We start from the raw sequence: 26,940 nt of genomic DNA, 5'->3' as shown, positions 1-26,940 counted from the left end.
TAAATGTGTCATATCCCATACTCATGCTTATATACTACTAGAATTCTGCATTATAATTGTCTAGACTGTGAATACTGCATCAGCTACAATAAAAAATCACAATTCTTTTAACTCAGTCCATTGCATCTGACAACTCTAGCATATCTGAGTTAACTCAATCACTCACCCTTCCTTTCTAAGATGGTTTAATATGAATTTATCAAACTGCTGTTCTTCACTTCTTGGCTGCAACATCTACCGAGACTTTGGAGATGAAATGTATCATAATCGTACATAAATCATCCGTTGCTTTGACTGCTCCATCATAGTCTTGCTATGGGAGGTATACGGGCCTTTCGCTTAGCATACTCGTGAGCTATGTTGATCGAGCTATTATTATGACGCAATAAGAACTCCGCAAGTAAGATTTGGCTTTCATCATCACTCAAATCACCATGGCAACCCTGTGTCAGATGAAATCTATGTAATTAAAATAAATCGAAGCAGGCAAACAACTTCATGAGGAAGTTACTACTATTGCAAATACTAAATGCATACATATTTTGTAAACTATGTCCGGAATGAACCCACCATTCTGTAATGGGAGAGAGCTTATCTCTGGTTAATAGTTAATGTAGTTCAAGGCTCAATGGCACTCGATATGAAACGGTCTGAAACTCGGAACAACAATGGCAAATAGGCAAAAGTAAACTGACATGAGCAGATAAAAATGCATTTCAACCTCCCTAAGTTTGGAACACTAATCAACAAGAAACCCTCCATGACTTGATAGATCAAGGATATTCATAGGTGCATAGAAAAAAGAATTGATTCATATCTAAAAATGGTTGAAAATGTCCGAGACCAGTTGAAACAGGAATATTTAGTTTCAAAAGGAAAAGACTTCTAATATTCGCAATGCAACAAAAATCCCGTTTATAGACTAGAGCAGAAACAAGTACAGTGTAATAGGTTCAGTCAGTTTTGGGAAAGATAGATTCATGCAGGTATCTTCTACTATCTCTTTAATCCAGCAAGATTCAATAAAAGATAGAACAATCACAATACATGCAATACCAATATATCTATGAACTTAAGCAATAAATATTACCAGGCGCATTGTTCTGTCACATACAGCTTGGTGCATGACTATGCCAGCGGCCACTGAAACATTGAAAGAGTCAACCATGCCTTTCATCGGAATACTGCAATGCAAATCCGACAGTTCCAGTGCCTCATCACTTATTCCCCTGCAATCAGGGTAACATAAACCACGTGGAACATCAAAAGATAAGAGTAGCACAGAGAACCATGGCAAAAAAAATTGGCCATATTACAGAAATAAAAACAACACATAATTATATTACAAGACTTGGAACACATCAACAAAAACCAAGGCGTTGGATGGACTTGAAATGAGAAAAACATAAAACATCTTTGATATTGTAATGAACTACTGAAATTATGAGAAGTTTTACAAAGATAACAATGTAAATTTACCTATTTTCATTCCCAACTACAATAGCAGTTGGCCTTGACCAATCCATGTCATATATGGATACCTGCAAATAGAGAGTTATGTTAGTATCCCAACTTAGAATATTCGAACTTTGATCATCCAAGGCCATCTACTTGCTAAGGATTTTAATTTTTTTTTCAGTGACTGAAAATCTGATTTGAGAGAAAAAAGAGTGCAATCTGATACATGATAAAATACATTTATTTATCCTAAGGTTCAATATTTTAGAAAGAAGTACCATGAAAAAGTGGGAAAAATCATTACCGCATCCATTCCTATGTGTGTGGCGATCCGGTAACCGCGTGATTTTAGAACTTCAAAAACTCCTTGGGAGAGTTCCAAAGTTCGATATCCAACCATTTCTCTGCACCCATGCTAACATGTCGGTTTTCTCTGTATCTGGATAGACGAATGATGTTAGGAAAGCAATTGATCGATTGAACAAACTAAAAAAACAAGACATTAAGAGAGTCAAACTACGAATTTACTAATATGCAACAAGAATAGAAGGCACAGCAACTTAAAATGCTTGAATTAAACAACTACAACGAAAAACAAGACCCATCTTGGCTTCAATCGTCTTACCACCTTTTCGAGCTGTCACATGATACGACATGAACTGACTGCAAGCCAAGGGCATCGGCAGACCTGAACGTGGCCGAAACATTTCCGAAATCAGACAACCCTTCCACCACTAAGCAAACTGAATAGCTCCTATTTCTCACCACCCTCTTCAACCTTTCTTTCCTCTCCTCCATCAAGGCAGGTTCGATCGCCTCTATAACTTCCCTGCTGCTCAGGGATTCAGTCCCACAGATAAACCTATCGAAGTAAGGAAACCAAAGCTTACTATGGATATCCATTCCCGATTTCCTCTCCATTTTCATCATCTTTGAAACATCGTCTTGGTGAGTCAGCAGGCGTTCCACGGTGTCCTTTGCCGAATCATCCGGGGTTTCATCTTCTAAAGGGGCTACTTCTTGTAAAGCCGAGAAAGACCTCGTTCGGGTTCTACTAGCACTAATTGGACTGCAAAAAGGAACTGAATTTAACCAAATTAAGATGAATAAAAGAACAGCTTATTTCATCTACATACAATTAATCTAACTCCTCCAGGATGTTCTCCAAATAAAGAATATCTTCCAGGAAGACGCTAGATTTAACTAAAAAATAAACAGAAAAGAAAAAGGCATTGCATTTAACTAAAAGAACATGAAATTAAGAAACACAAAATATGGTCTTTTCAAATAACATAAAAAATGAAGGTTTTATTCAACGAAACGTACCTGAAGTAAGGGGGCGAAGTGAAAGAGGAAGAGAGAAGGGTTTAGGGTTTAAGTCAAGTTTACAATGAAGATTAGATAAATATGTACGAATTAGACTATTGCAAGCACTCATTTCCCCCCTTTTTCTGGGGTTGTTACAGAGATTTAAAGAAAAGTGGCCGTTGTTAATGGCGCCAAGGAGTTGCAGTGTTGTAGTAGAGGAAAACACTTTTTATTGAATGGATAGGGTTTCTGAAAAGAACTGGAAGAAGATAACGGCAAAACGCTGTCGCTTTACTGCTTTGATTTTCTTCTTCCTAAAAGACGTCAAAATCTTTAAATTGGATGATCCTTGAATTATGTTCAAATTAAGGCGTCTAAAATATTAGACCAATAACAATCTTTAAATTTGAGATTTATTCTTATATAATCCCTAAACTTTCAAAATGGCTAATATGATACTTGCAGTTTAAATTTTGTTATCAATATGGTCCTACACCATAATAGTGTTAAAATCTAATATTAATCTACATGTGGACTAATAAGATACTATCACGTGTTAATTTTGAGTGTTGACACATTAATAAATTCACCATTTATGTTCATAGGGACCAAAACGTAATAAACCCAAAAGTTATTTATTTTTTCCAAAAAAACAAATAGTTTATATTATATCTTAATAAAAAAATTTACATAAAAGTAGGTCAACTATAAGTTTGGTCACCTTTTATCTAATGTTGATCATTGAATTTGAAAATTTTAAATTGATTTTTATCATTTTATTTAATAATTTAATTTGATACTTGATTTTTTTATTTAAGTATTTGAACTAGATTTTTTTAGATTTTGAATCAAGCCTTAAACTAAATTTGAATATCTAAATGGATAAAAAAAATTAGGTATTAAATTAGTCTTAAAGCCGAATTCACATGTTGAAATATATATTCACTGTTGAATATATGAAAGGTCAAATTAATAAAAAAATAATAATAAAATATGACGTCAGCAACTAACAGAAAAAATTCAGAGGCAGTTAACAGTTACAGAAGCAGCTTCTGGAACCTCATTCTCCAACAACCTTCGTTTCCACTTTCAATCACCCAACTCAACTACCACAAAGAACCCGCGAATCAGTCTGTTATTTTTCTTTTTCTTTTTTAATTTCTAAAATTTATATTTCTGTGCATATATGCATATATATATATATATACACACACACATATCCTTCGTATTTTCCTCAGTCAACTCATTGTTTTAAAGCTTCGAAATTCTGCATTCTTTACTATCTTTCTGTTGAAGATCAATGGAGGCCAAGTTGTTGAGTGCTTCTTCTCCACCTTCGTTTGCTGTTCCTGGAGCAACCAAGTTTTCAAGACCCACTAGTGTTGTTTTAACTTCACCAACCAGAGAATTCCCCATCTTTAAGCTCCAATGCCCTGCAAGATTGTCCAAGAAAGCAATCCAATCTGTTCATGCTCCCTCCAACTCTATTGAGTATGAAAAAGAATCGACCCTTTTGGCTTTTCTTTTGTTCTTTACCCAGAATTCTGGCTTTTAGATTGTTCAAATGTGATTCATGCTTTTGTTTTCCTCTCTGTAGAACGGTAACAAAGCAAAGGGTGGATGTGAGCGAGAATTTGACCCTCGAGGCCGTGAGGTACTCGTTAATTCGACAAGAGGACAGCATAATCTTTAGCCTTCTGGAGAGAGCTCAATACTGTCGTAATCAGAGTACATATGACCCTGCTTCCTTCTCAATGGAAGGTTTCCATGGCTCTTTGGTCGAGTATATGCTTAGAGAAACCGAAAAGCTTCATGCCCAGGTATGGCAGACTCATTAGGTGTAGCAAAATCCACGGTGCTTTTTCTGATAAACCCTTTGATTTGTACATTAGGTTGGCAGATACAATAGCCCGGACGAGCATCCATTCTTCCAGGATGAATTACCTGACCCCTTGTTACCACCTTTGACATATCCTCAGGTAAAATGATACGAGGCGTTACTTTCATCGCTCTTCTGCTAGGTTTTTAACTTCTTACCGGAGCCTTTTTTTTCTGAGAATCAAACAGGTACTGCATCCCATTGCTGATACAATTAATATGAACTCTAAAGTGTGGGAAATGTACTTCAAGAATATTGTTCCGAAATTAGCCAAGGAAGGAGATGACGGTAACTGTGGATCTACTGCCGTTTGTGACACCATGTGTTTGCAGGTATATATATACCTGCTGTTCCGATCAGTTCTTCCATCGAGCTGGTAAATTGCGATGGATGCTTAACATTTATGCCATTACAGGCTCTTTCGAAGAGAATTCATTACGGGAAATTTGTAGCAGAATGTAAATTCCGGGGTTCTCCAGAAGATTATAAAGCTGCCATCAGAGAACAGGTATTGTTTATTAGTTTCATTCACAGAACAGTTAACTGAAGCCTTGTATTGGATTGTATGTTTTGATTATTTGTTCTTGAATTTCTGTAGGATAGAGATAGGCTGATGAATTTGCTGACATTCCCCAAGGTGGAAGAATCGGTCAAGAAACGAGTAGAAATGAAAACCAGAACTTACGGACAAGAAGTGCCGGTTGATATCTGCAAAGACGATCACTCCCCAACTTGCAAAATAAACCCAAGCTTGGTGGCCGACGTGTACAGCGAGTGGATCATGCCATTGACAAAGGAAGTCCAAGTCGAGTACCTGTTGAGAAGGTTAGACGAATCCGAATGAAGGGTTTTTGTTAGCTGTTGTATGTGAGAAAGGATTGGAGATCAAAATGTATAGGTAATCAAGTTTAGAGTGGCTGTTCAGTAACAGTTTGATGGCATACTGTTGATATTGATGTTGATATGGAATAGGCAACAACTATATTTCCCACCCACATTAATCTCTACTTTGCTTTCGAATCAACATTAAATCTTAAATCAAAGCTTTAATTTGATCCGTAATCTTTATCATTTAATTAATATTGAATCAAAGATATATTTTAAAATTTTATATTAAATATAGGGGTGTTCAAATAACCGAATTAATTCGGTTAACCGACCGAACTGAATTAGTTCGGTTAATTCGGTTCGATTACCGAATTAGTTAGGTCGGTTAACGGTTAATTTTTTTTTAAAAATTCGGTTAACGGTTAATTCGGTTCGAATTCGGTTAATTAATCAAATTAACCGAAATTAAATTTTAAATATTAAATATATTATATATAACATATGGGCTCAACCCAAATCATTTAAAACCTAATTAATAATTTAAGATCCAATAACTTTTAAACTTAAATCAATATTAATTAATTAAAAAATTATATAAATTTTTTATTTTATAATTATATATTATTTAAATTATTTGTAAACTGTTTTTTAATTAAAAAATATTAATATATTATATATAACATATGGGCTAAGCCCAAACCATTTAAAACCCAATTAATAATTTAAGATCCAATAACTTTTAAACTTAAATCAATATTAATTAATTAAAAAATTTATCTAAAATTTTTATTTTATAATTATATATTATTTAAATTAATTATAAACATTTTTTGAATTAAAAAATATTTAATTTTTATATAAATTAGAAAATTTTAAAAAAAATTCGGTTAATTTGAAATTAACCGAATTAACCGAAATTTATTCGGTTCGGTTAATATGTTCGAAAAAAAATTCGGTTCGGTTAACGGTTAAAGAAAAAAAAAATTTGATTAATTCGGTTATGATTAATTCGGTTCGGTCAGCCACCGTTTTAACCGAATGAATACCCCTAGATATGATTCTGAATAAATTATTATCTCCGACTAATAAAAAATCCGAAGCAGTTGCGAATCTAGAAACTACCCAAAAAGGAAAAAATAAAATAATACAAAAACCATTTTTTTTCTCTTTATTGGTAACCATTAGCTGGTTATTTGCTTAAAAACCCATAACCAGAAGCAAAAACCCAATTCACAGCAAAGCGAAGCAGTAAACTCAGCAATGGAAAGAAGCAAAGTGGTGATGATGATGGAAATGGCAGCTCTTGGATTCGCTTTACTGTTAATAGTGCCACAAGCCGATGCTACTAGGTACATTGTTGGAGGGGGAGGCGTGGGTTGGACCACTAATGTCAATTACACTGTCTGGGCTCAAGGAAAGCACTTCTACAATGGCGACTGGCTGTGTAACTTCTTATCTCGTCATCTTTCTTTAGATCTTTTGCTGAATTACGCTATCTTTTATTTGCTTCTCTGCTTTTTCAACACTTTGGCTTGATAAATTGATAGATCTGGACATGGGTTGTTTTCAAATGAATTGATAGTCTCTGATCTTGAATTTTTGTCTTTGTTTGCCTGGAAAGCTATAGTTTACTTGCTAGGTTTAGAATATTCTCTTTGTTTTATATAATTACTTTACAGTTTTTGAAAGGGAATATTATAATCTAGGTTTAAAAGACTAGAGTTTTTAAATGTGCTCTTTTGTGTTTATTGGTCTTCAAAGTGATGTTAAAGTTCATACTTTAGCTGTCCAGAAAATGCTTAAACATAAAGGAAAGTGAGAAAAAGAAGTTTAAAGTTTCTCCCAGGTCTGGAAATTTTACTTTGTTGTTACTGTCGTTGATATTCATAGCTTATGTTTACTCAATTGATCGCAATAGCATTCATCGACTTGAATGAAAACTAATTTAAACCCTTGGTCCTGAGTGTTGACAATGATTATTCAAGTTTCTTATGCAAAATGAAATCTTTTAGCTCTTTAAAACCCTATAAGAAGCCTTTCTAAGCACTGGATCTATGCTATTCCGATTCGTTATTTTTCTTGAAGTATTTATGTCCGATAGTCGCCTGATGTTTACACTTGAGGTCAAATAACAATGAAAGATGGTAACCACGGATTAATCACACATCTCTAGGTTTTCAGATTGTGACTTTTAACTTTTGATGATAAGGCTTTCTTTTAACATAACAGCCGACATTAATGTCAGACACATACACGAATATGAGCATCACAGAATGATCCTCTATAATATATGACACTCACCTCTTGAGACCGGATAACATAAACAGAGAGCTGAGACCATTAAGTTGCTGCAAATCCCTTTTTTTGAGTTACAGTTGAAGATACTAATTTTTTACCCATATTATAATTATTATTATTATTATTATTATTATCATCATCATTATTATTATTATTATTATTATTATTATTATTATTAAATACATATATAAATAATATTAAATTACAAAGCCCAATCAACCGGCCCAAAACCCAAACCAAATTGAAACCCAAAATATTTAGGGTTTCAGTTAGGGTTTCCTAACCCTAATCCCATGCTCAGCCGCCTCTAGCCAGCCGCCTCAGACTGACCGTTGGATCTGGTATGATCCAACGGTCCAAGAGCCTCCAGATGGAAACCCTAGGGTATGATACCCTAAGGCCACACGGCCGCCGCTGCTGCTCCAGCCGCCTCCGCCGCTGCCACGTTCCAAACGAAGGCTCCAGAAGCTCCAACGCCAGCCGTCCACGCCATAGCTAAGGGGTGAGTCACCACTGGTAGTCCGGTGACTCACCGAAACCCCCTCTTCGGACCGGTCCGATGGCCACACCGGTGGTGGCTATAAAAGCCACCACCCGAACCTGCGAAAAAAAAAAAAGGAAGACAGAGACAAAAAAGAGAGACAGAAACGGAGAGAAGAGAAATACAGAGAAACAAAATAAAAAAAGCTACCAACGATCTCAACAACCACGCAGAAAAAAAAACAAAAAGAAAGAAAAAGGAAGAAGAAAAACTTACCGAGGAAGCCGACCACCGGATCTCACCAAAACCTTCGACAAACCGAAGGTATATTTTTAGATTTGCTCCGATCGGAGCCGTTTAAAAGAAAAGATTATCGGAACCGTCATTAGGACGGTCCGATCTACATTTCAGTGTAAAAAAAAATATTTCGGCCACCGGATGTGGTGGCCGGCGGCGGACTTGACGGTGGCCGGCCGACTGGCTTCTCTCTGTTTTAGAGAGAAGCGAGAGAAAAATTCTCTCTCTCAGAGAAGAGAGAGAGAGGAAAAATAAAGAAATGAAGCTGGCCCTTCGGGCCAGCCGGTTTTGGACCTTATATAGGCCTTCCCGAACGACGTCGTTTCGGGAAGGACTATGCGCGTAATTAGATAATAGTTAAACCCCGTCCGCCGTCCTCCGAACTTGTAAACTTTACATTTTAATCACTAAATTAAATTCATAATACTTTTAATTTGATCTTGAAATTTTAATTTTATTTATTTTAGTCCTTTATATTAAAATAATATATTTAGGATAAATAACAGATTTAATCCCTTAATTTTAATAAATAATATTTTAATCCCTAGTTTATATTTTTAATTTATTTTATTATAATATCCGAATTTTAGATAATTTTATTTTAGTCACTAAATAGATAAAATAAAGAAATAGCATGTTTAATCCCTAATATTTTGATTAATTATGAATTAGGTTTTTAATTTTACTTTTACTATAATTTAGTCATTTATTTTAAATATTTTTAGCATTTTATTGTGTTTAAATATATAACTCTAATGGTATTTTTATTTCAAGTTTACTTGTTTATATTTTTAAATATTTTTATGTATTCCTAAATATATATATAATAAATAGTAATTAAATTTTTTTAATATTTAATATCGAAGAAAAGGACAGTCTTAATACAACTGGATGTCCTATTCTGATATTTTAAAATTAAAAATTAAACAATATTATTTAAATTAATATTTATCAATATCAAAGAAAAGAACTGTCTTAAGGCACCTAGAAGTTCTTTTCTGATATTTTTAAATAAATAAATATTTTTTTTTGAAATAATAGGATTATAAATTAAATATATTTTTGAATCTTTAAATTTTAATAATAGAGACAATTTATAATTAAAAAGTACCAATTTTGGGCGTTGTAGGGGTGCTAATCCTTCCCTAAACGTAACCGACCACGAATCCCTTTTTATTATTAAAAAGAACTAATTTTTGGTTATAAACGCAGATCAGTTCATCTTTTAACTGATGTTTTCTTAAAACTCTTTTAAAAGATAATTTTTAGGTATTCGACCTACCTAACCCAAAAGGCCGATGGCGACTCCCAAATTATTTTAAAAACCATTTATTCACATCACTTTTCCCGCCAAGTAAGTACAAAATTCGTGCCCGGGCGAAAACCGGTTACGACAGCTTGGCGACTCCGCTGGGGACCGGTCAAACTTTTAAAAATCAATTATGAATTGTCTCTATTAATTAAAAATTAAAAATTCATATATTTAATTTTTAATTTTATCTTTTCAAAATTTTTATATTTACTTATTATTTTCATAATATTTATATGTTTTATTTTATTTGCAATTATTTTATTTCATTATTTATTTTGCTGTCAAAGGTTTGAGCATTTATCCTCACACACAACACGTGCATTGCATAACATAAAGCTCTTTAATTGAGTTGTCCTTTTTAAGTGAGAGTGAAAGCGATGTCTTCGTGAGAATTTATTCTCCGTGTCAGACCTAGCAAGTAACTTTCGGGGTTCATATGCTCTATGTCTTCGTGAGAATTTATTCTCCGTGTCAGGCATAGAGAAATGTATCCCCTCGAATTGAACTCGATCCACTTTAGTCTGTGATGGACTAGGATTGAGGGTTAGCAACCCAAGGGGGGCACTAACAAGGACAATTCGGGTACCTTTATTCTTAGATCTGAAACCCTGCATATAAAAAACCTTAGAAACTCTTCCGATCCGAAGTCATGCCAAAATTTTGTCTAAAATAGGTGTACACACAGGAGAAATGAATTCTAACTTTTTTATTTATTTATTTTCGTTACTGATTAAATTACATATATATTTAAATTATTTAAATTTAGAAAAGCATGTTTAAATAAAAAATATTTATGTAAATGTTATTATTGAATTTCTTTATTATGTAAACTAATTCATTTTCTTTTTGTGTGTTCTTTATTTTTCTGTTTGCATAGCATCATACAGGATAAAAGACATTGATCCTTGTGTTAATTGTCTCATTGGAAAGCCTTCATCTATGGATAAAAAGTGTTCAAATCAAGTAATTCTAAACTCAGAAGTAAGGCAGTGGGCTGAGGACTTACAAAGACAAGAAGGAGACAGTCTGCAGGATGATTATGTATCTGACTTGGCCAGTTATGCTCCAGTTTTACTAAAAAGAAATGATATGCAAGATTTGCGAAGCATTTGGGAAAGTTGGGATTCAAACAAAAATTGCAGTTTTATCAGATTTACGGAGACATCCCATATTTGCTCTATGTAGAAGTTGATGATGAATTACTCAGAGCCCTAATTCAATTCTGGAATCCAGGGTACAATTGCTTCACTCTCAATAAAGAGGACTTGGTCCCTACTATTGAAGAGTACACAACTTTGTTACATATCGAAGGGCTTTGGAGAATCGAATCTATTCAAAGTCAATTAAAACTCAACCCTTTCGAGTTAAATTAGCAAAGATTGCCGGGGTACGAGAAGAATGGGTAGCATCCCGTACAAAACAAAAAGGCGAAAGCGAAGGCATTGCTTGGACCCACATTAAAGAACTTATTCAGAGTCATCCAGATATTAAAGTACGATTCGATTTATTTGCTCTGGGTATGTATGGTATGGTCATCTTCCCAAAAGTATTGGGATATGTTGAAGCTGCAGTGGTAGATTTGTTTGAACAGCTACCGAAAAAGATTAATCCTGTTTCTGCAATCCTAGCAGAGACCTTCAGATCGTTAAATGCTTGTAGAAAGCTAGGAGGTGGACGATTCTCAGGATGTACCCAGTTGTTATATGTTTGGATCCGTAGTCATTTCTGGAGGACAGAAAAAGTTTCATACCGACGTTTTAATACGGATTACTCACCATTAAAAGAATTTCTGGAGCAGGAATGGCCGAAAGAAATTAAGAAAGATATGTGGATTAATGCCTTCCGAAATCTGCAAAGCAATGATATTGTTTGGCGAGCCCCGTGGCAAATCCAAAGGGAATTCTTTTACAAATGTGGAGATTACAATTGGATAATGCTGCTCGGATTATGGGGAGGAATTGGATATGCACCACTTCTGGTCATAAGACAATATGAAGGTTGTCAATTTGTACCTGTCACTGCTGGATTACAGTCGTCTGAGTTCGCATTCCACAGCAAAAATTATAAAGAAATCATGGAAGCCGTTACAGCTTGGAAAACAACTTTTTGTATCCGAGCTAAAGCAGCAAAAGAAATGTTAACTCCTGATTATGAAGAATGGAGATCATCCAGAAAAAATGAAAATATTCCTCTACCAGATCAAAATGAGGACATTTCTATGGAAGATCGCATTAAGGTGGTTCCATCAGAGATTGAAATCCTTAGAGCTGAGTTTGAAGCAGAAAGAGAAGGCTGGTCGAAAGAATTAGAGCAAATGAGACAAGATAAAGCTATGTTGGGTGTTGACATTGACTTTCATTCATCACAATGTGCAATGTTGAGAAAAGATAAAGAAAAAGTTGATGATGAATTCAGAGCATTGCAGAAAAATTATCAGGAGTTATATAAATCCCGAAAAGCATCAGGACAAAACCAGGCAACAATACAAATGACCAGAGAATTGAACATCGAGAAAAGACGAGTTGAAGATCTGAAAGGAAATAATAGCCGTCTACTCAAAAGCCTTGAGAAAGGAAAGCAAAAAATGAAAGATTTTGAGGTTGACAGAAGAGAGCGAATTATAAAAAGCAAGGCTGAACACCGCGAGATCATGAATGAAATGCAAAGAGAAAGGGATCGAGCCAAAGATTTAGAAGAGATGAAAAATGACGTCGTTAATAAATTTGAAGGTGAGAAAAATATCATGTTCAAGGGATTTGAATCTGAAATGAACCAGCTGATTGCTGAACTTGAAGTTAGAGGCCAAAAGATGGAAGAATACAATATTGAAAAAGAAAAATGGGAGCTAGAAAGAAAAAACTTCAACACCAGACTTGAAGTAGAGCATGAAGTGGCTAGCAATTGGATGCAAAGATGCAGAAATAAGAATGTTCAAATCCAGAAGCTTAATCAAAGAACGCAAGAAGCACGAACAAAACTTGAAGAAGATCTGGATCAGTCTAGAAACAAAAACTCAGAGTTTAATGCTTACATTTTGCAACTTGAAGAATCGTTGTTTCAAGAAAAGGTTCGTCTAGGACCTAATGATCTCAAAGAAAGTAATGAAGAAAGTGCTTCACTGCGAAGACACATTAGAGATCTTGAAAAAATTCTGCATAATTGTCAAGTCAGAATCACTGAGTTATAGCAAACTCTTGAAGGAACGAATGAACAATGGCAAAAGTCAACTGATTTCTATGTTGAAAGAAGTGAAGAAAGAAGTAATATGGTGTTCGAGGCCATGGTACAAATGAGTGAAGTTGCTAGATATGTTGGGGAATTAGCTGTTGAAGCCAAAATAATTGAGCATCACGTTGATCCAGTTTCTAAGTGCGGAAAGAAGGTGTCATGGTTAATGAAAGAAATTATAGAGCTTAATAGGAAAGCTACGCCTTATCTGTAGTTATGAACTATTATAAAGAAACTTTTGTATGCCGATGAAAGTTGTTCTATGACAGTTAACTTTTTGGGATCAATACCTTTTTGCATACATGCATTTTGCATACATTCATCATTCATAATGAATAACTTTATTATTTTTATTTTATTAAGATAAAATTCATTAATTAAAATTTGGAAAAAATAATATTAAAAGATTTTTCAATCGCAGTTATTCTGGCCAAAAGAGAAATACAACATCACTACGGTACTAGACAAGCTACTAAGAGAATTATGGAAGATAAAATACAGCGTATTGAGGAACAGCATAATAAAGAACAAGCAGAAATGAGAATGAAGCTGGAGAAAATTGAAGCCAATATTGCAAATTCACAAGACAGCATGATGCAGAAAATAGAGGACATGTTTAAAAGGCAGGCTATCATTGGAAAAATACATGAAAATCCTGTATCTTTAGACCAAGAACCCATATATCCTCTAGGTTTTCCACCAGAATCAATTTATCACTCTGGTACTACACCTATACAAATCAATGCTCGTACATCTGCATTACAAGAAGCCAAACTACATGAAGTTCAACAAGTGAATCCTGCATCTTCAAGCAAAAATCCGCTTATATCCGATGTGAAAATAGGGGATCTTAATACTGAGCATTTGATCCCATATTTGAATGAGCTGAATGAGAAACAAAAAGTAAATGAAGAACTGACCAGACAGATCAAGAGCTTAGAAGAACGAATGAAATCTGTGGAAATAACTGAATCATTCTATGGGTTTGATGCTAGTGAGTTGAGTTTGGTTCCAGACCTAATCCTCCCCATCAAGTTCAAGGCTCCCGAATTTGATAAATATGACGGTACTACATGCCCTTCATCCCACATTACTATGTTTTGTCGAAGAATGGCAGGATATGTGAAGGACGAGAAATTGTTAATTCACTGCTTTCAGGATAGTTTGACAGGACCGGCTTTAAAATGGTATACTCAATTAACCAAAGCCAACATTAGATCCTGGAAAGATCTGGCTAAAGCATTTTTAGAGTAGTACCGCCATGTAACAGACATGGTTCCTGATAGATGGACTCTCCAAAATTTGGAGAAAAAGAATAATGAAACATTCAGACAGTATGCCCAGAGATGGCGTGATACAGCAGCCCAAGTTCAACCACCTTTGTCAGAAAAAGAGGCCACAGTAATATTTGTTCATACATTGAAGGCTCCTTATTTAAATCATCTAATGGGGAATGCAACCAGAAATTTTGCAGATTTGGTCATTTCTGGAGAACTCATTGAAATGTCTTGAAAGTGGCAAAATTGAATCAAATGAGGGTCTAGTTCCAAAAGACCTACGTACCGGAAAAAGGAGAATGAAGTCAACAATGCCAATTCTTACAGCAAGGATTCATCGAAAAGTGTTACAATAACCCAGCCAAGGGTTAAGAAAGAGGAAACAAACACTAATCGAACAGATTCCAGAGGATCTCGAAAGGAAAATGAAAGGTTGTCTTTTACACCTTTACCAGTACCATATGCTGAGATCTATGATTCACTGTTAAAAGCAGATGTCATACGGCCTTATCCTTTGGTTCCCATGCAACCACCATTCCCTCCTTGGTATGATACAAAGGCACATTATGTTTACCATGAAGGACTCACGTGTCATTCTATTGAAAACTGTTTGGCATTCAAAAGGGTGGTTCAAAATTTGATCAACACTGGGAAGTTGGAATTCAATACACCATCTGCATCAAATCATCAATTGCCAAATCATGGAGATAAAAACGTGAATGCAATTCAAGAAGAGAACAGAAAGAAAGCAAAAACTGACATTTCTGAAATTAAATCTCCGTTTGTTTGGGTATTCCAACAACTCTCTTTAGCCGGTATAATTCCACAACAATTCAGGCCAAAGCAGAATGAAGGCAAGAATTATTGTGAATATCATCAGGAGAAAGGGCATAAAATCCAACTATGTCCTGAATTTAGGGATTTGGTGCAAAAATTGATGAACAACAGAGAAATAGAATTCTTTGAAGAAGAACCAGGGAAAAAAGAAGATGATGTTTGCTCATCAGAGGATTCTAAACCTAGTCAAAGAACAAATGATCTTGTGATCATTAATGTGAAATCATCTACGGTGATTCCTGCACCAATAAAGCCGAAAGTAGTTATCACCACTTCTCTACCATTTCCATACAAAGATACCCGCAGGGTACCTTGGAATTATACTACCAATGTTTCAATGGTAGGAGGATCTGTTTCTCTAGAAAAAACAGAAGAGAAAAAACAGAGTTTGGGTACAACATCGAAGTCTGAAGCAGTGAGCGAAGTCGGGTTCTTTACAAGAAGTGGGAGATGTTATTCTCCCGAAACATCTAATGCTTCAGAACAAGTGAAAGCAAAAGGAAAAGCCATGGTAATGCCTCAGAAGGTATTTGAGGATGAATCCCCTCCAGCATTTAATGAGCCTGTGACAGAAAAACAAGCTCAAGAATTTTTGAAATTCCTGAAACATAGTGAGTATAGTGTGGTTGAACAACTACACAAACAACAAGCGAGAATTTCTATTCTTGATTTATTGATGAATTCAGAAGCACATAGAAATGCTTTGATGAAAATTCTTAATCAAACATTCATCCCTGAAGATATATCCCTCAATAAACTTGACAGAATTGTGGGACATATAGCCGCTGACAATTACATAACGTTCACGGATGATGAAATACCAGAAGGCGGAATGGGGTCAGTAAAAGCTTTGAACATCACGACACATTGTCATGGTCATGTGTTGCCAGGAGTATTGATTGACAATGGATCCGCTCTCAACTTGATCCCTCTAGTCACACTTCAAAGAATGCATGTGGATCAATCACACATGAAGAGTTATCAGAATGTAGTACGAGCATTTGATGGTACTCAAAAAGAGGTGCTTGGGAAAATGGAAATACCGTTGTTAATTGGACCAGTCGTGTACAATATTGACTTTGTGGTGATGGACATCCACCCTACATATAATTGTCTATTAGGGAGGCCATGGATTCATTCAGCAGGAGCCGTTCCTTCTTCATTACATCAGAAATTGAAATTTGTTGTTGATGGACAACTAATATGCGTAGGTGCTGAAGAAGAAATCATTGCATCTGTAACAAGCGATGTTCCATATATCGACACCAATGAAGATGCTCTTGAATGCTCTTTCCGAGCTCTTGAATTTGTAAATGCAACCTTTATTGCAGAAGGAAGCAAAATTCCATATCCCAGATTGTCTGATTGCACAAAGATGACGGTACAACAAACTTTAGGCATCGGAGCTAAAGCTGGGAAAGGTCTAGGAAAGAATCTTCAAGGGATTTCAGTTCCTGTCAGTATACAGATGAAGAAAGATCGTTTTGGGCTTGGGTTTAAGCCTAATTTTCAGCAAAAGAACAAAGAGATGAAAAGAAGATGTGAAGACAGAAAGGCAAAATTGAAAGGAGGAGAAATCCTTTGGAAACACATGTCATTCCCACAATTGAAGACCATATTCAGATCAGGGGGAACAATTAATGTAGAACAGCAGCTTGTTGAAGCCTTTGAAGAAGAAAAGTTGACAAAAGATCAAGACATAGTTGAAAAAGCTATAAATGAATTATTTATCAACATGATCATGAATGACAACAAGACTGGCAAATACTTGGATAAGATTCACCCATGTTTTCCTGGAGAAACACTCAACAATTGGACCACTGAAGATCTTCCTATAGTTTTTAATATTAACGCAGAGTAATATTCAGAACTAACCTTTATGTTTAGCTCAAAAATATGAAAACTTTTTGTTATCTTGTAAAAGAAATTATGATAAATATAAGAAATTTTCTTTAAAATTTTCAGATGGCAATCATTCTTTACATTTTTACATTTATTTATTTCATAAATTTATTATATTCTTTCGGAAATATGTCCGATTTAAATTTGCAGGTGTCACCATGTTAATAGCATGTTTATTCCTAAATTTAATCCAGTGATAAATTTAGAGCAGCCTATATGTCTGGAAGAAATCAATGGGTGTGAGGATGAATTAGAATGTGATGTTCCTACTGAACTATTAAGATTGGTAGAAAAAGAAGACAAACAAATTCTACCCCACAAAGAAGAGATTGAGACTGTGAATTTGGGAACAGATGAAGAAATGAAAGAGGTGAAAATTGGTACTACTCTGACAATCCAGATAAAACAAGAATTGATAAATCTCCTTAAAGAGTTCAAAGATATCTTTGCCTGGTCTTATCAAGATATGCCTGATTTAAGCACAGATATAGTGATACACAAGCTTCCAATCAATCCAGAATATAAACCAGTCCAACAAAAGCTCAGACGAATGAGGCCAGAAATGTTGTTGCAAATCAAAGAAGAAGTGATGAAACAGATCAATGCAGGTTTCCTACAGGCATCTAAATATCCAGAATGGGTAGCCAACATTGTGCTCGTACCAAAGAAGAATGGGAAAGTTCAAATGTGTGTGGATTATAGAGATCTCAACAAAGCTAGTCCGAAAGATAGCTTTCCATTACCCCACATAGACACATTGGTGGACAATACTGCAGGGCACGCATGGTTTTCATTTATGGATGGCTTTTCAGGATATAATCAGATAAAAATGAATCCTGAAGACATGGAAAAAAACAACATTTATAACCATGTGGGGCACATTCTGTTATAAAGTGATGCCATTTGGATTGAAAAATGCAGGGGCAACGTATCAAAGAGCCATGGTAACTTTGTTTCATGACATGATGCACAGAGAGATTGAAGTATACGTGGATGACATGATTGCCAAATCCCGAACTGAAGAAGAACATATTCAAAATCTGAGAAAGCTTTTCCAGAGATTGAGGAAGTATCAATTAAAGCTCAACCCCGCAAAATGCACTTTTGGGGTAACTTCTGGGAAACTTTTGGGATTTGTGGTCAGCAAAAAAGGAATCGAGATTGATCCAGATAAAGTAAAAGCAATTCAAGATCTTCCACCACCCAATACAAAAAAAAAAGTTCGAGGCTTTTTGGGAAGATTAAATTATATATCTCGGTTCATTTCTCAATTAACTGACAAATGTGATCCAGTGTTCAAATTACTTCGAAAGAACAATCCTGAAGTCTGGAATGAAGAATGTCAAGAAACTTTGGATATTATTAAGAAATATTTATCCAATGCCCCCATTTTAGTATCACCAATGCCTGATATACCATTAATTCTCTATTTAACGGTCTTCGAAAATTCGATGGGATGTGTACTAGGACAGCATGATGAATCTGGAAGAAAAGAAAAAGCTATTTATTATCTGAGCAAGAAATTTACTGATTGTGAAATTCGATATCCACCAATACAAAAATTATGTTGTGCCTTGGTGTGGGCTACTCGAAGACTCAGACAATATATGTTATATCATACTACTTGGCTGATATCAAAACTTGATCCTTTGAAATTTTTAATGGAATCACCAGCTTTGACAGGCAGAATGGCTAGATGGCAGATGTTATTATCTGAGTTTGATATTGTATATGTCAACCAAAAAGCAATAAAAGGAAGTGTGATAGCTGATTTTCTGGCCAGTCATGTATCAAATGATTATCAGCCTTTGAACTTCAATTTTCCCGATGAAGATTTGTTGTGCATATCCATGAATGAAGAAGTCAGAACAAATGATGAATTATCAACTTGGAAGCTTTACTTTGACGGAGCATCCAATGCTTTGGGACGAGGAATCGGGGCAGTGTTAATTTCTCCAGAAAATATTTATTATCCCTTTACAAGTAGACTGAAGTTCTTTTGCACCAATAACATGGCGGAATATGAAGCTTGTGTCATGGGATTGAAAGCAGCTATAGAAAGAAAAATCAAATGTCTCAAAATATATGGAGATTCATCTTTAGTGGTGTATCAATTACGAGGAGAATGGGAAACAAAAGATCCCAAATTATTGGAATATCGAAATTTTACCCTCGAATTAGTGAAAGAATTTGAGAGAGTTACCTTCAATTATCTCCCTCGAGAAGAAAATCAAATGGCAGATGCCTTGGCTACATTAGCTGTTATGTTTCAGGCAACTAAGAAAGTTGATATGATGCCAATTAAAATGCAAGTTTATGAAATTCCTGCACATTGTTATAATGTGGAGGAAGAGGTAGATGGTAAACCATGGTATCATGATATTCTACAATATATCAAAAATCAAAGTTATCCACCAAATGCATCAGAAATTGATAAAAGAACCTTGAGAAGAATGGCTGCTGGATATTTTCTTGATGGCGAGATTATGTATAGAAGAAGCAATGATCAAATGCTATTGAGATGTTTAAATACCAGCGAAGCTCGAAACGTCATTGAAGAAGTACACAGTGGAATATGTGGAACACATGCAAATGGTCTTTCCATGGCCAGAAAAATAATGAGATATGGATACTATTGGGCTACTATGTACACAGATTGCATTGATTATGCAAAGAAATGTCATAAATGCCAGATATATGCAGACAATGTTCAGGTACCCCCATCTCCTTTACATGTAATGACAGCACCCTGGTCATTTTCTATGTGGGGAATAGATGTCATTGGAGCAATCACACCAAAAGCATCGAATGGACATTGCTTCATCCTTGTGGCAATTGATTATTTTACCAAATGGGTTGAAGCTGCTTCATATACCAATATTAAAAGGTCCACAGTCTGCAAATTCATAAAGAAAGAGATAGTTTGCCGGTATGGTCTACCATAAAGGATTATTACAGATAATGCTCTGAACCTGAACAACAAAATGATGATCGAACTTTGTGCACAGTTTAAGATCAAACATTCAAATTCAGTGGCATATCGTCCAAAGATGAATGGGGCAGTTGAAGCAGCAAATAAGAACATCAAGAGAATCATTACAAAGACTACTGAAACTTACAAAGATTGGCACGAGAAGTTACCTTTTGCTCTATATGCATACCGAACTATTGTTCGAACATCCACTGGGGCAACACCGTTTTCTTTAGTCTATGGGATGGAAGCAGTCTTACCAATTGAAGTTGAGATTCCATCGATTCGAATATTGAGAGAAATAAAATTGGATGAATCTGAATGGATCCAAGCTAGATTTGATCAATTGAACCTTATTGAGGAGAAAAGATTGAAAGCTATTTGCCATGGACAGATGTATCAAAAACGGATGATGAAGTCTCATGACAAAAAAGTACATCCAAGAGAATTCCAAGAGGGTGATCTAGTACTAAAAAAGATCTTGCCTATACATAAAGATTTCCGTGGGAAATGGATGCCTAATTGGGAAGGGCTATACGTTGTAAAAAAGGCCTTTTCCGGAGGAGCATTGATCTTAGCAGAAATGGATGGAAAAATTTTGAGAAATCCAATAAACTCGGATTCTGTCAAGAAATATTATGCTTGAAGAACAACGAAAAAAAAAAGAAAAGAAAAGAAAAGAAAAAAGGGGGGTCAAGGTGAAAACCCGCAAAGGGCATCTTGTAACCAAAGGAAGGATTTGAGTTGAAAACCTGAAAAGGCGGCTCAAATGCAGGTTGATATTAGGCATCTGGCAATTGAACTCTCTTAAGATTTTGACAGTTTGGGAGAAACTTCACAGCTACAAGCATTTTGACAACGTTTGAGATCTTCCAGACAAAAGCTTACATCATTTCTCTAAATTGTGTCAACTTGATTAATTTAGAAATACTTATGCTAATAATTTGTTGAGACATTTGAATTTTTATCATTCTTATGTTTGTCATAACTTTGAATACAATTCTATCTATTTCAAGTTCATTTTTATTTGAGATTCAATTTATTTTTGAAAATTCAATTTATTCTTCTATGAATTAACATAATTTTGAAATAATTTAAAGATTTCTGAATATCACTTTATGTTAATATTTTTAAAAAACATGGAATACGAAATAAACAAATCATCATCATCTTAAAGCCATGAGCATTAAGATTGTTACACGAGATGCTACCGACAACAAGGTTGAATCCGCCAAATCTACTCATCAATTGCTCCAACCGATCACCATTCAGTTCTTGCACCTCTGTTTTCAAAGATATACTAAGACAGTAGAAGGCGATCTTTGCAGCACTGATTCCAGCAAAAAGAAACAAGACATTGATATCACTGGGAAACATGTCTCTATACAGATCCTTGTGTATGGTTTTTAAGGAAACTTAGAAGCATTTCCACCTCATCAGGTTCAAGTGAAACAACTTTATTCCTTCCAACCCATACTAGATTCCATTTTCAGCACTCATCAAGAACATACTTCTGGATACTCAAAGGTGGCTCATTGTCATAAGCTTCAAGAGCCTTACAGATCCTTTCTGTCAATTTGGCACTTCCTGTACATGTTTATAAACAATTCAACTTTGTTCTTGGATTCCATGAAAGCCATCATGTCTTTGTCAATGGAAAAGCATCAGCACATGGAGGAAGCAGAATAAGAGAAAATCTGTTCTTAATTGGCAGAATTATGAATATAGCCCTTTTCAGTGTAGTAGCATGGAAATGCTTCGAATCTACAAATTCTGGCTCTACATCAAATAAGCATTGTGATATCCTAATCCAAACATTAACTGGAAGATGAATTTGCCAATAGCATCTTCTGGAAGTGTTCTTTGAGTTATCTGATCTGGTTTGGCAGAACCAATCATTGAATTTGAAAGATGAATTTGCCAATAGCATCTTCTGGAAGTGTTCTTTGAGTTATCTGATCTGGTTTGGCAGAACCAATCATTGAATTTAAAAGATGAATGTGCTAATAGCATCTTCTGGAAGTGTTCTTTGAGTTATCTGATCTGGTTTGGTAAGAACTACTGAACCAATCATTGGAATTAAAAGATGAACTGCATGATCATCTTCATTAAGAAGTTTCTTTTCAAGCTTCTTCTGCTTCTTCCTTTCCCAAAAATCATAGCACAAGTTTCGCCTTTGCTTGTAACTGGGATCATCACATAATGGCTTCCCATCTTTTACCGAAAGAAGTGCATCAGCATCTTTAGTCATTTGAGCAGCACATATAAAATCTATCAATTTTACAATTGATGAATCTGGACCACATTTCTACATGGCTATTGAAGCTTCAGCCTTTGAAAATCCCATTTTTGTCAAATATAACAGTTTATTCTCCTTATCAGAATCAGAATTCAAGATTTCTCGGTATTAGAAGAACTATCGATATCTATGAAATCATCTTGAAAGGTCACTTCATAATCAGATGAATTGTTATCAGAATCAACATGTTGCCTGAATGCAAGCTTTTCAAGAGCTTATACTATTGAGTTTTATTCTCAAGAGTTTTTGTGACATTATATCTACATCTACATTTGTCAAAGATGATATATTCTTTGATTTGAAGAAGAAAGATTTATTGGGTTTTTACAATTGAAGAAATACTCAATTCACCAATCTGAAATCAAACAATTTAACATTCATGCATCATATTTAGGCATTTTCAAAAATAGATGCATTTTCATTCATTTTTATTCTTGTTGAATTTTTAACAGGAATTTCAAAGATTTTAGCAAAGATTCAAATCTATCATTTGATAGATTAGCTTTTCCAGAGAAGGTTCATAATGAGAAGAACTCATCTAAAGAAGGAAGAAGAAGTTCATAATGAGAAGAATTTGTTCAACCTTTTACCTGAATTCATCAAATTGATGGATTATCTTTTCCAGAGAAGGTTCATAATGAGAAGAACTCATCTGAAGAAGGAATAAGAAGTTCATAATGAGAAGAATTTGTTCAACCTTTTACCTGAATTCATCAAATTGATGGATTATCTTTTCCAGAGAAAGTTCATAATGAGAAGAACTCATCTGAAGAAGGAAGAAGAAGTTCATAATGAGAAGAATTTATTCAACCTTTTACCTGAATTCATCAAATTGATGGATTATCTTTTCCAGAGAAAGTTCATAATGAGAAGAACTTATCTGAAGAAGGAAGAAGAAGTTCATAATGAGAAGAACTTGTTCAATCTTTTGCTTGAATTCATCATTTGATGGATCAACATTGCCAGGTAGAGTTCATAATGAGAAGAACTCGTCATCTGAAGAAGGAAGAAGAAGTTCATAATGAGAAGAATTTGTTCAACCTTTTGTTTGAATTCATCATTTGATGTATCAACATTGCCAGGTAGAGTTCATAATGAAAAGAACTCGTCATCTGAAGAAGGAAGAAGAAGTTCATAATAAGAAGAACTTGTTCAATAATTCTATCACAGAAGGAGATAGATTAGCATCAGCCTTTCTAGAGAAAGTTCATAATGAGAAGAACTCATCAAAAGCTTATTCAACCTTTTGAATGACTCTATCACAGAAAGAAAGAGGTCAGCATCATCCCCAGCAGAAAGTTCATAATGAGAAGAACTCATCTGAAGAAAGAGAAGAATTTATTCAATATCTCCATTATGATCAAGTGAAGCCAAATGGATAAAAAAATTTATTATCTTTTCATCTTTGCCCTATTCTTGTTAACATAAGAATGAGCAAAGAGGGGCAGCTGAAGATACTAATTTTTTACCCATATTATAATAATAATAATAATAATTATTATTATTATCATTATTATTATTATTATCATTATTATTATTATTATTAATATATATTAAATAATATTAAATTACAAGCCCAATCAACCGGCCCAAAACCCAAACCAAACTGAAACCCAAAACGTTTAGGGTTTCAGTTAGGGTTTCCTAACCCTAATCCCATGCTCAGCCGCCTCTAGCCAGCCGCCTCAGACTGACCGTTGGAAACCTGTGAAAAAAAGAGAGGAAGACATAGACAAAAAAGAGAGACAGAAACGGAGAGAAGAGAAATACAGAGAAACAAAATAAAAAAAGCTACCAACGATCTCAATAACCACGCAGAAAAAAAAACAGAAAAGAAAGAAAAAGGAAGAAGAAAAACTTACCGAGGAAGCCGACCACCGGATCTCACCAAAACCTTCGACAAACGAGGTATATTTTTTAGATTTTCTCCGATCGGAGCCGTTTAAAAGAAAAGATTATCGGAACCGTCATTAGGACGGTCCGATCTACATTTCAGTGTAAAAAAAATATTTCGACCACCGGATGTGGTGGCCGGCGGCGGACTTGACGGTGGCCGGCCGGCTGGCTTCTCTCTGTTTTAGAGAGAAGCGAGAGAAAAATTCTCTCTCTCAGAGAAGAGAGAGAGAGGAAAAATAAAGAAATGAAGCTGGCCCTTCGGGCCAGCCGGTTTTGGACCTTATATAGGCCTTCCCGAACGACGTCGTTTCGGGAAGGACTATGCGCGTAATTAGATAATAGTTAAACCCCGTCCGCCGTCCTCCGAACTTGTAAACTTTACATTTTAGTCACTAAATTGAATTCATAATACTTTTAATTTGATCTTGAAATTTTAATTTTATTTATTTTAGTCCTTTATATTAAAATAATATATTTAGGATAAATAACAGATTTAATCCCTTAATTTTAATAAATAATATTTTAATCCCTAGTTTATATTTTTAATTTATTTTATTATAATATCCGAATTTTAGATAATTTTATTTTAGTCACTAAATAGATAAAATAAAGAAATAGCATGTTTAATCCCTAATATTTTGATTAATTATGAATTAGGTTTTTAATTTTACTTTTACTATAATTTAGTCATTTATTTTAAATATTTTTAGCATTTTATTGTGTTTAAATATATAACTCTAATGGTATTTTTATTTCAAGTTTACTTGTTTATATTTTTAAATATTTTTATGTATTCCTAAATATATATATAATAAATAGTAATTAAATTTTTTAATATTTAATATCGAAGAAAAGGACAGTCTTAATACAACTGGATGTCCTATTCTGATATTTTAAAATTAAAAATTAAACAATATTATTTAAATTAATATTTATCAATATCAAAGGAAAGAGTTGTCTTAAGGCACCTAGAAGTTCTTTTCTGATATTTTTAAATAAATAAATATTTTTTTGAAATAATAGGATTATAAATTAAATATATTTTTGAATCTTTAAATTTTAATAATAGAGACAATTTATAATTAAAAAGTACCAATTTTGGGCGTTGTAGGGGTGCTAATCATTCCCTAAACGTAACCGACCACAAATCCCTTTTTATTATTAAAAAGAACTAATTTTTGGTTATAAACGCAGATCAGTTCATCTTTTAACTGATGTTTTCTTAAAACTCTTTTAAAAGATAATTTTTAGGTATTCGACCTACCTAACCCAAAAGGCCGATGGCGACTCCCAAATTATTTTAAAAACCATTTATTCACATCACTTTTCCCGCCAAGTAAGTACAAAATTCGTGCCCGGGCGAAAACCGGTTACGACAACAGTTTATTGAAATTATTGTTTTAAACAACCTGGCCAATTGTTAACTATGGCATCTGATTGTTTGTGTTTGTTCCTTTATTTCCTAGTCTTCGTATACGATCGGAACCAGATGAATGTTCTGGAGGTGAACAAGACAGACTACGAGTCATGCAATTCTGATCATCCACTTCACAACTGGACAACTGGAGCTGGAAGGGATGTGGTTCCGCTTAATGTGACTCGCCATTACTATTTCATTAGTGGCAAAGGGTTCTGCTACGGCGGCATGAAACTAGCAGTCCGTGTCGAGAACCTGCCTCCACCTCCTAAAGCTGCTCCGTTGAACGAAAAGAGTGACTCCTCGCCAAGTACTGTTTTCTACAGAGGTCAGCTTGTTTTACCAGCTGCTTTTGCCATTGCTGCTCTGTGGGATGCATTTGTTCGAATCTGGTAGTTTCGGACAAAATCTAATGTAGACAATTCCTTCATCAATTGTGAAAACCAAATAGAAAGAATCCATATTCCATTTCTTCTTAAATTATTGGTGTTTTTGTCCTGAAAGTGTTGACATGAAACTAGTTTTAGGAGGGGTTTGTTGATAGAGAAGCATGTGAAAAATGGCTACTCTCTGGGAGACATTATTGCTTGAATTTGTGGCAAAATGCAATGTTATTGAGTTCTGGAAGTGAAATTAAGTTCATGGGGTTCATCGTATTTCTTTATCGCTAGTTTTAATTATGGGAGAAGTTTTTGGTTTAAATCAAGAAGATAACATTTTATTTATGATTGGGGTTCTCTTCTTAGCTAGCTCACCGTATGCTTCGATATACTGGTCTGCAACCTGCATTGCCATCACTCCCTTGCCCCAACTCGAGCCGATTGGGACTACAACATCCCTTATCGACTGTCATATGAGAGTGTAGCTTCTGCTTTGCCCGTTGCTCAAAATTTCAAAATCACCGAACTACTACTCCTATCAGCGATTTTAATACTCGCTTGTCTTGGCCCCTCAGATTTCAGAATCAACTCGCATTTCCTTCATTCTGCTTTTGTTTGGAGGTCCATCGACATCTTTATGCCCTCAGGTGGTGATATATTTTTGATCTCATATCACAAGAACTCGAGTCCCCAATATGTTTTCAAAGGCCCATGGTTAATAGCATTGAAAGTCTTGTCGAGCGTAATCTTCCCGAGTTCACTCTGAATCGTAGTTTGCACTAATTGAATGACTGCAAATATAGGATCTTCAACGCCATAAGATACCAATAAAGGGTCTAAAATCTTTATATAAAGCACCCCATCAATGGTTA

General features: G+C 34.8%; 3 protein-coding genes across 3 annotated transcripts; 2 read left to right on the top strand and 1 right to left on the bottom strand.

The window, feature by feature from the left end:
- Positions 1-62: 62 nt before the first annotated feature.
- LOC120136059 (tRNA (guanosine(18)-2'-O)-methyltransferase-like) lies at positions 63-3,047 on the bottom strand. Its single transcript, XM_039152176.1, is given in 7 exon segments — positions 63-443; positions 1,091-1,229; positions 1,480-1,541; positions 1,763-1,821; positions 1,824-1,897; positions 2,087-2,540; positions 2,785-3,047. Coding segments are annotated over 7 exon segments (1,041 nt in total). The 5' UTR covers positions 2,897-3,047; the 3' UTR covers positions 63-302.
- A 712-nt stretch (positions 3,048-3,759) lies between these two features.
- On the top strand, positions 3,760-4,754 carry LOC120135906 (chorismate mutase 1, chloroplastic-like). Its single transcript, XM_039152064.1, has 4 exons — positions 3,760-3,896; positions 4,063-4,257; positions 4,364-4,586; positions 4,659-4,754. Exons 1-4 carry the CDS (start codon positions 3,760-3,762, stop codon positions 4,752-4,754), a joined length of 651 nt encoding a protein of 216 aa, XP_039007995.1.
- A 1,941-nt stretch (positions 4,755-6,695) lies between these two features.
- Positions 6,696-26,315, top strand: LOC120136060 (lamin-like protein). Its single transcript, XM_039152177.1, has 2 exons — positions 6,696-6,917; positions 25,738-26,315. Exons 1-2 carry the CDS (start codon positions 6,734-6,736, stop codon positions 26,082-26,084), a joined length of 531 nt encoding a protein of 176 aa, XP_039008108.1. The 5' UTR covers positions 6,696-6,733; the 3' UTR covers positions 26,085-26,315.
- The last annotated feature ends 625 nt before the right edge of the window (positions 26,316-26,940 follow it).

Source organism: Hibiscus syriacus, unplaced genomic scaffold (assembly GCF_006381635.1).
Source record: "Hibiscus syriacus cultivar Baekdansim isolate YM2019G1 unplaced genomic scaffold, ASM638163v2 tig00110621_pilon, whole genome shotgun sequence".
NCBI classification, from domain to species: domain Eukaryota; kingdom Viridiplantae; phylum Streptophyta; class Magnoliopsida; order Malvales; family Malvaceae; genus Hibiscus; species Hibiscus syriacus.
The sequence above is the reverse complement of the archived record's forward strand: the minus strand, read 5'-3'. Positions and strand labels throughout refer to the sequence as shown.

What these genes read in the sequence shown, in the direction of transcription:
- LOC120135906 (XM_039152064.1), top strand. Translation starts at nt 3,760, where the DNA reads ATGACGTCAGCAACTAACAGAAAAAATTCAGAGGCAGTTAACAGTTAC. An exon ending in CACAAAGAACCCGCGAATCA is followed by an intron (nt 3,897 to 4,062) that starts GTCTGTTATTTT and finishes TTTCTGTTGAAG; the next exon opens with ATCAATGGAGGCCAAGTTGT. An exon ending in GCTCCCTCCAACTCTATTGA is followed by an intron (nt 4,258 to 4,363) that starts GTATGAAAAAGA and finishes TCCTCTCTGTAG; the next exon opens with AACGGTAACAAAGCAAAGGG.
- LOC120136060 (XM_039152177.1), top strand. Translation starts at nt 6,734, where the DNA reads ATGGAAAGAAGCAAAGTGGTGATGATGATGGAAATGGCAGCTCTTGGA. An exon ending in CTACAATGGCGACTGGCTGT is followed by an intron (nt 6,918 to 25,737) that starts GTAACTTCTTAT and finishes TTTATTTCCTAG; the next exon opens with TCTTCGTATACGATCGGAAC.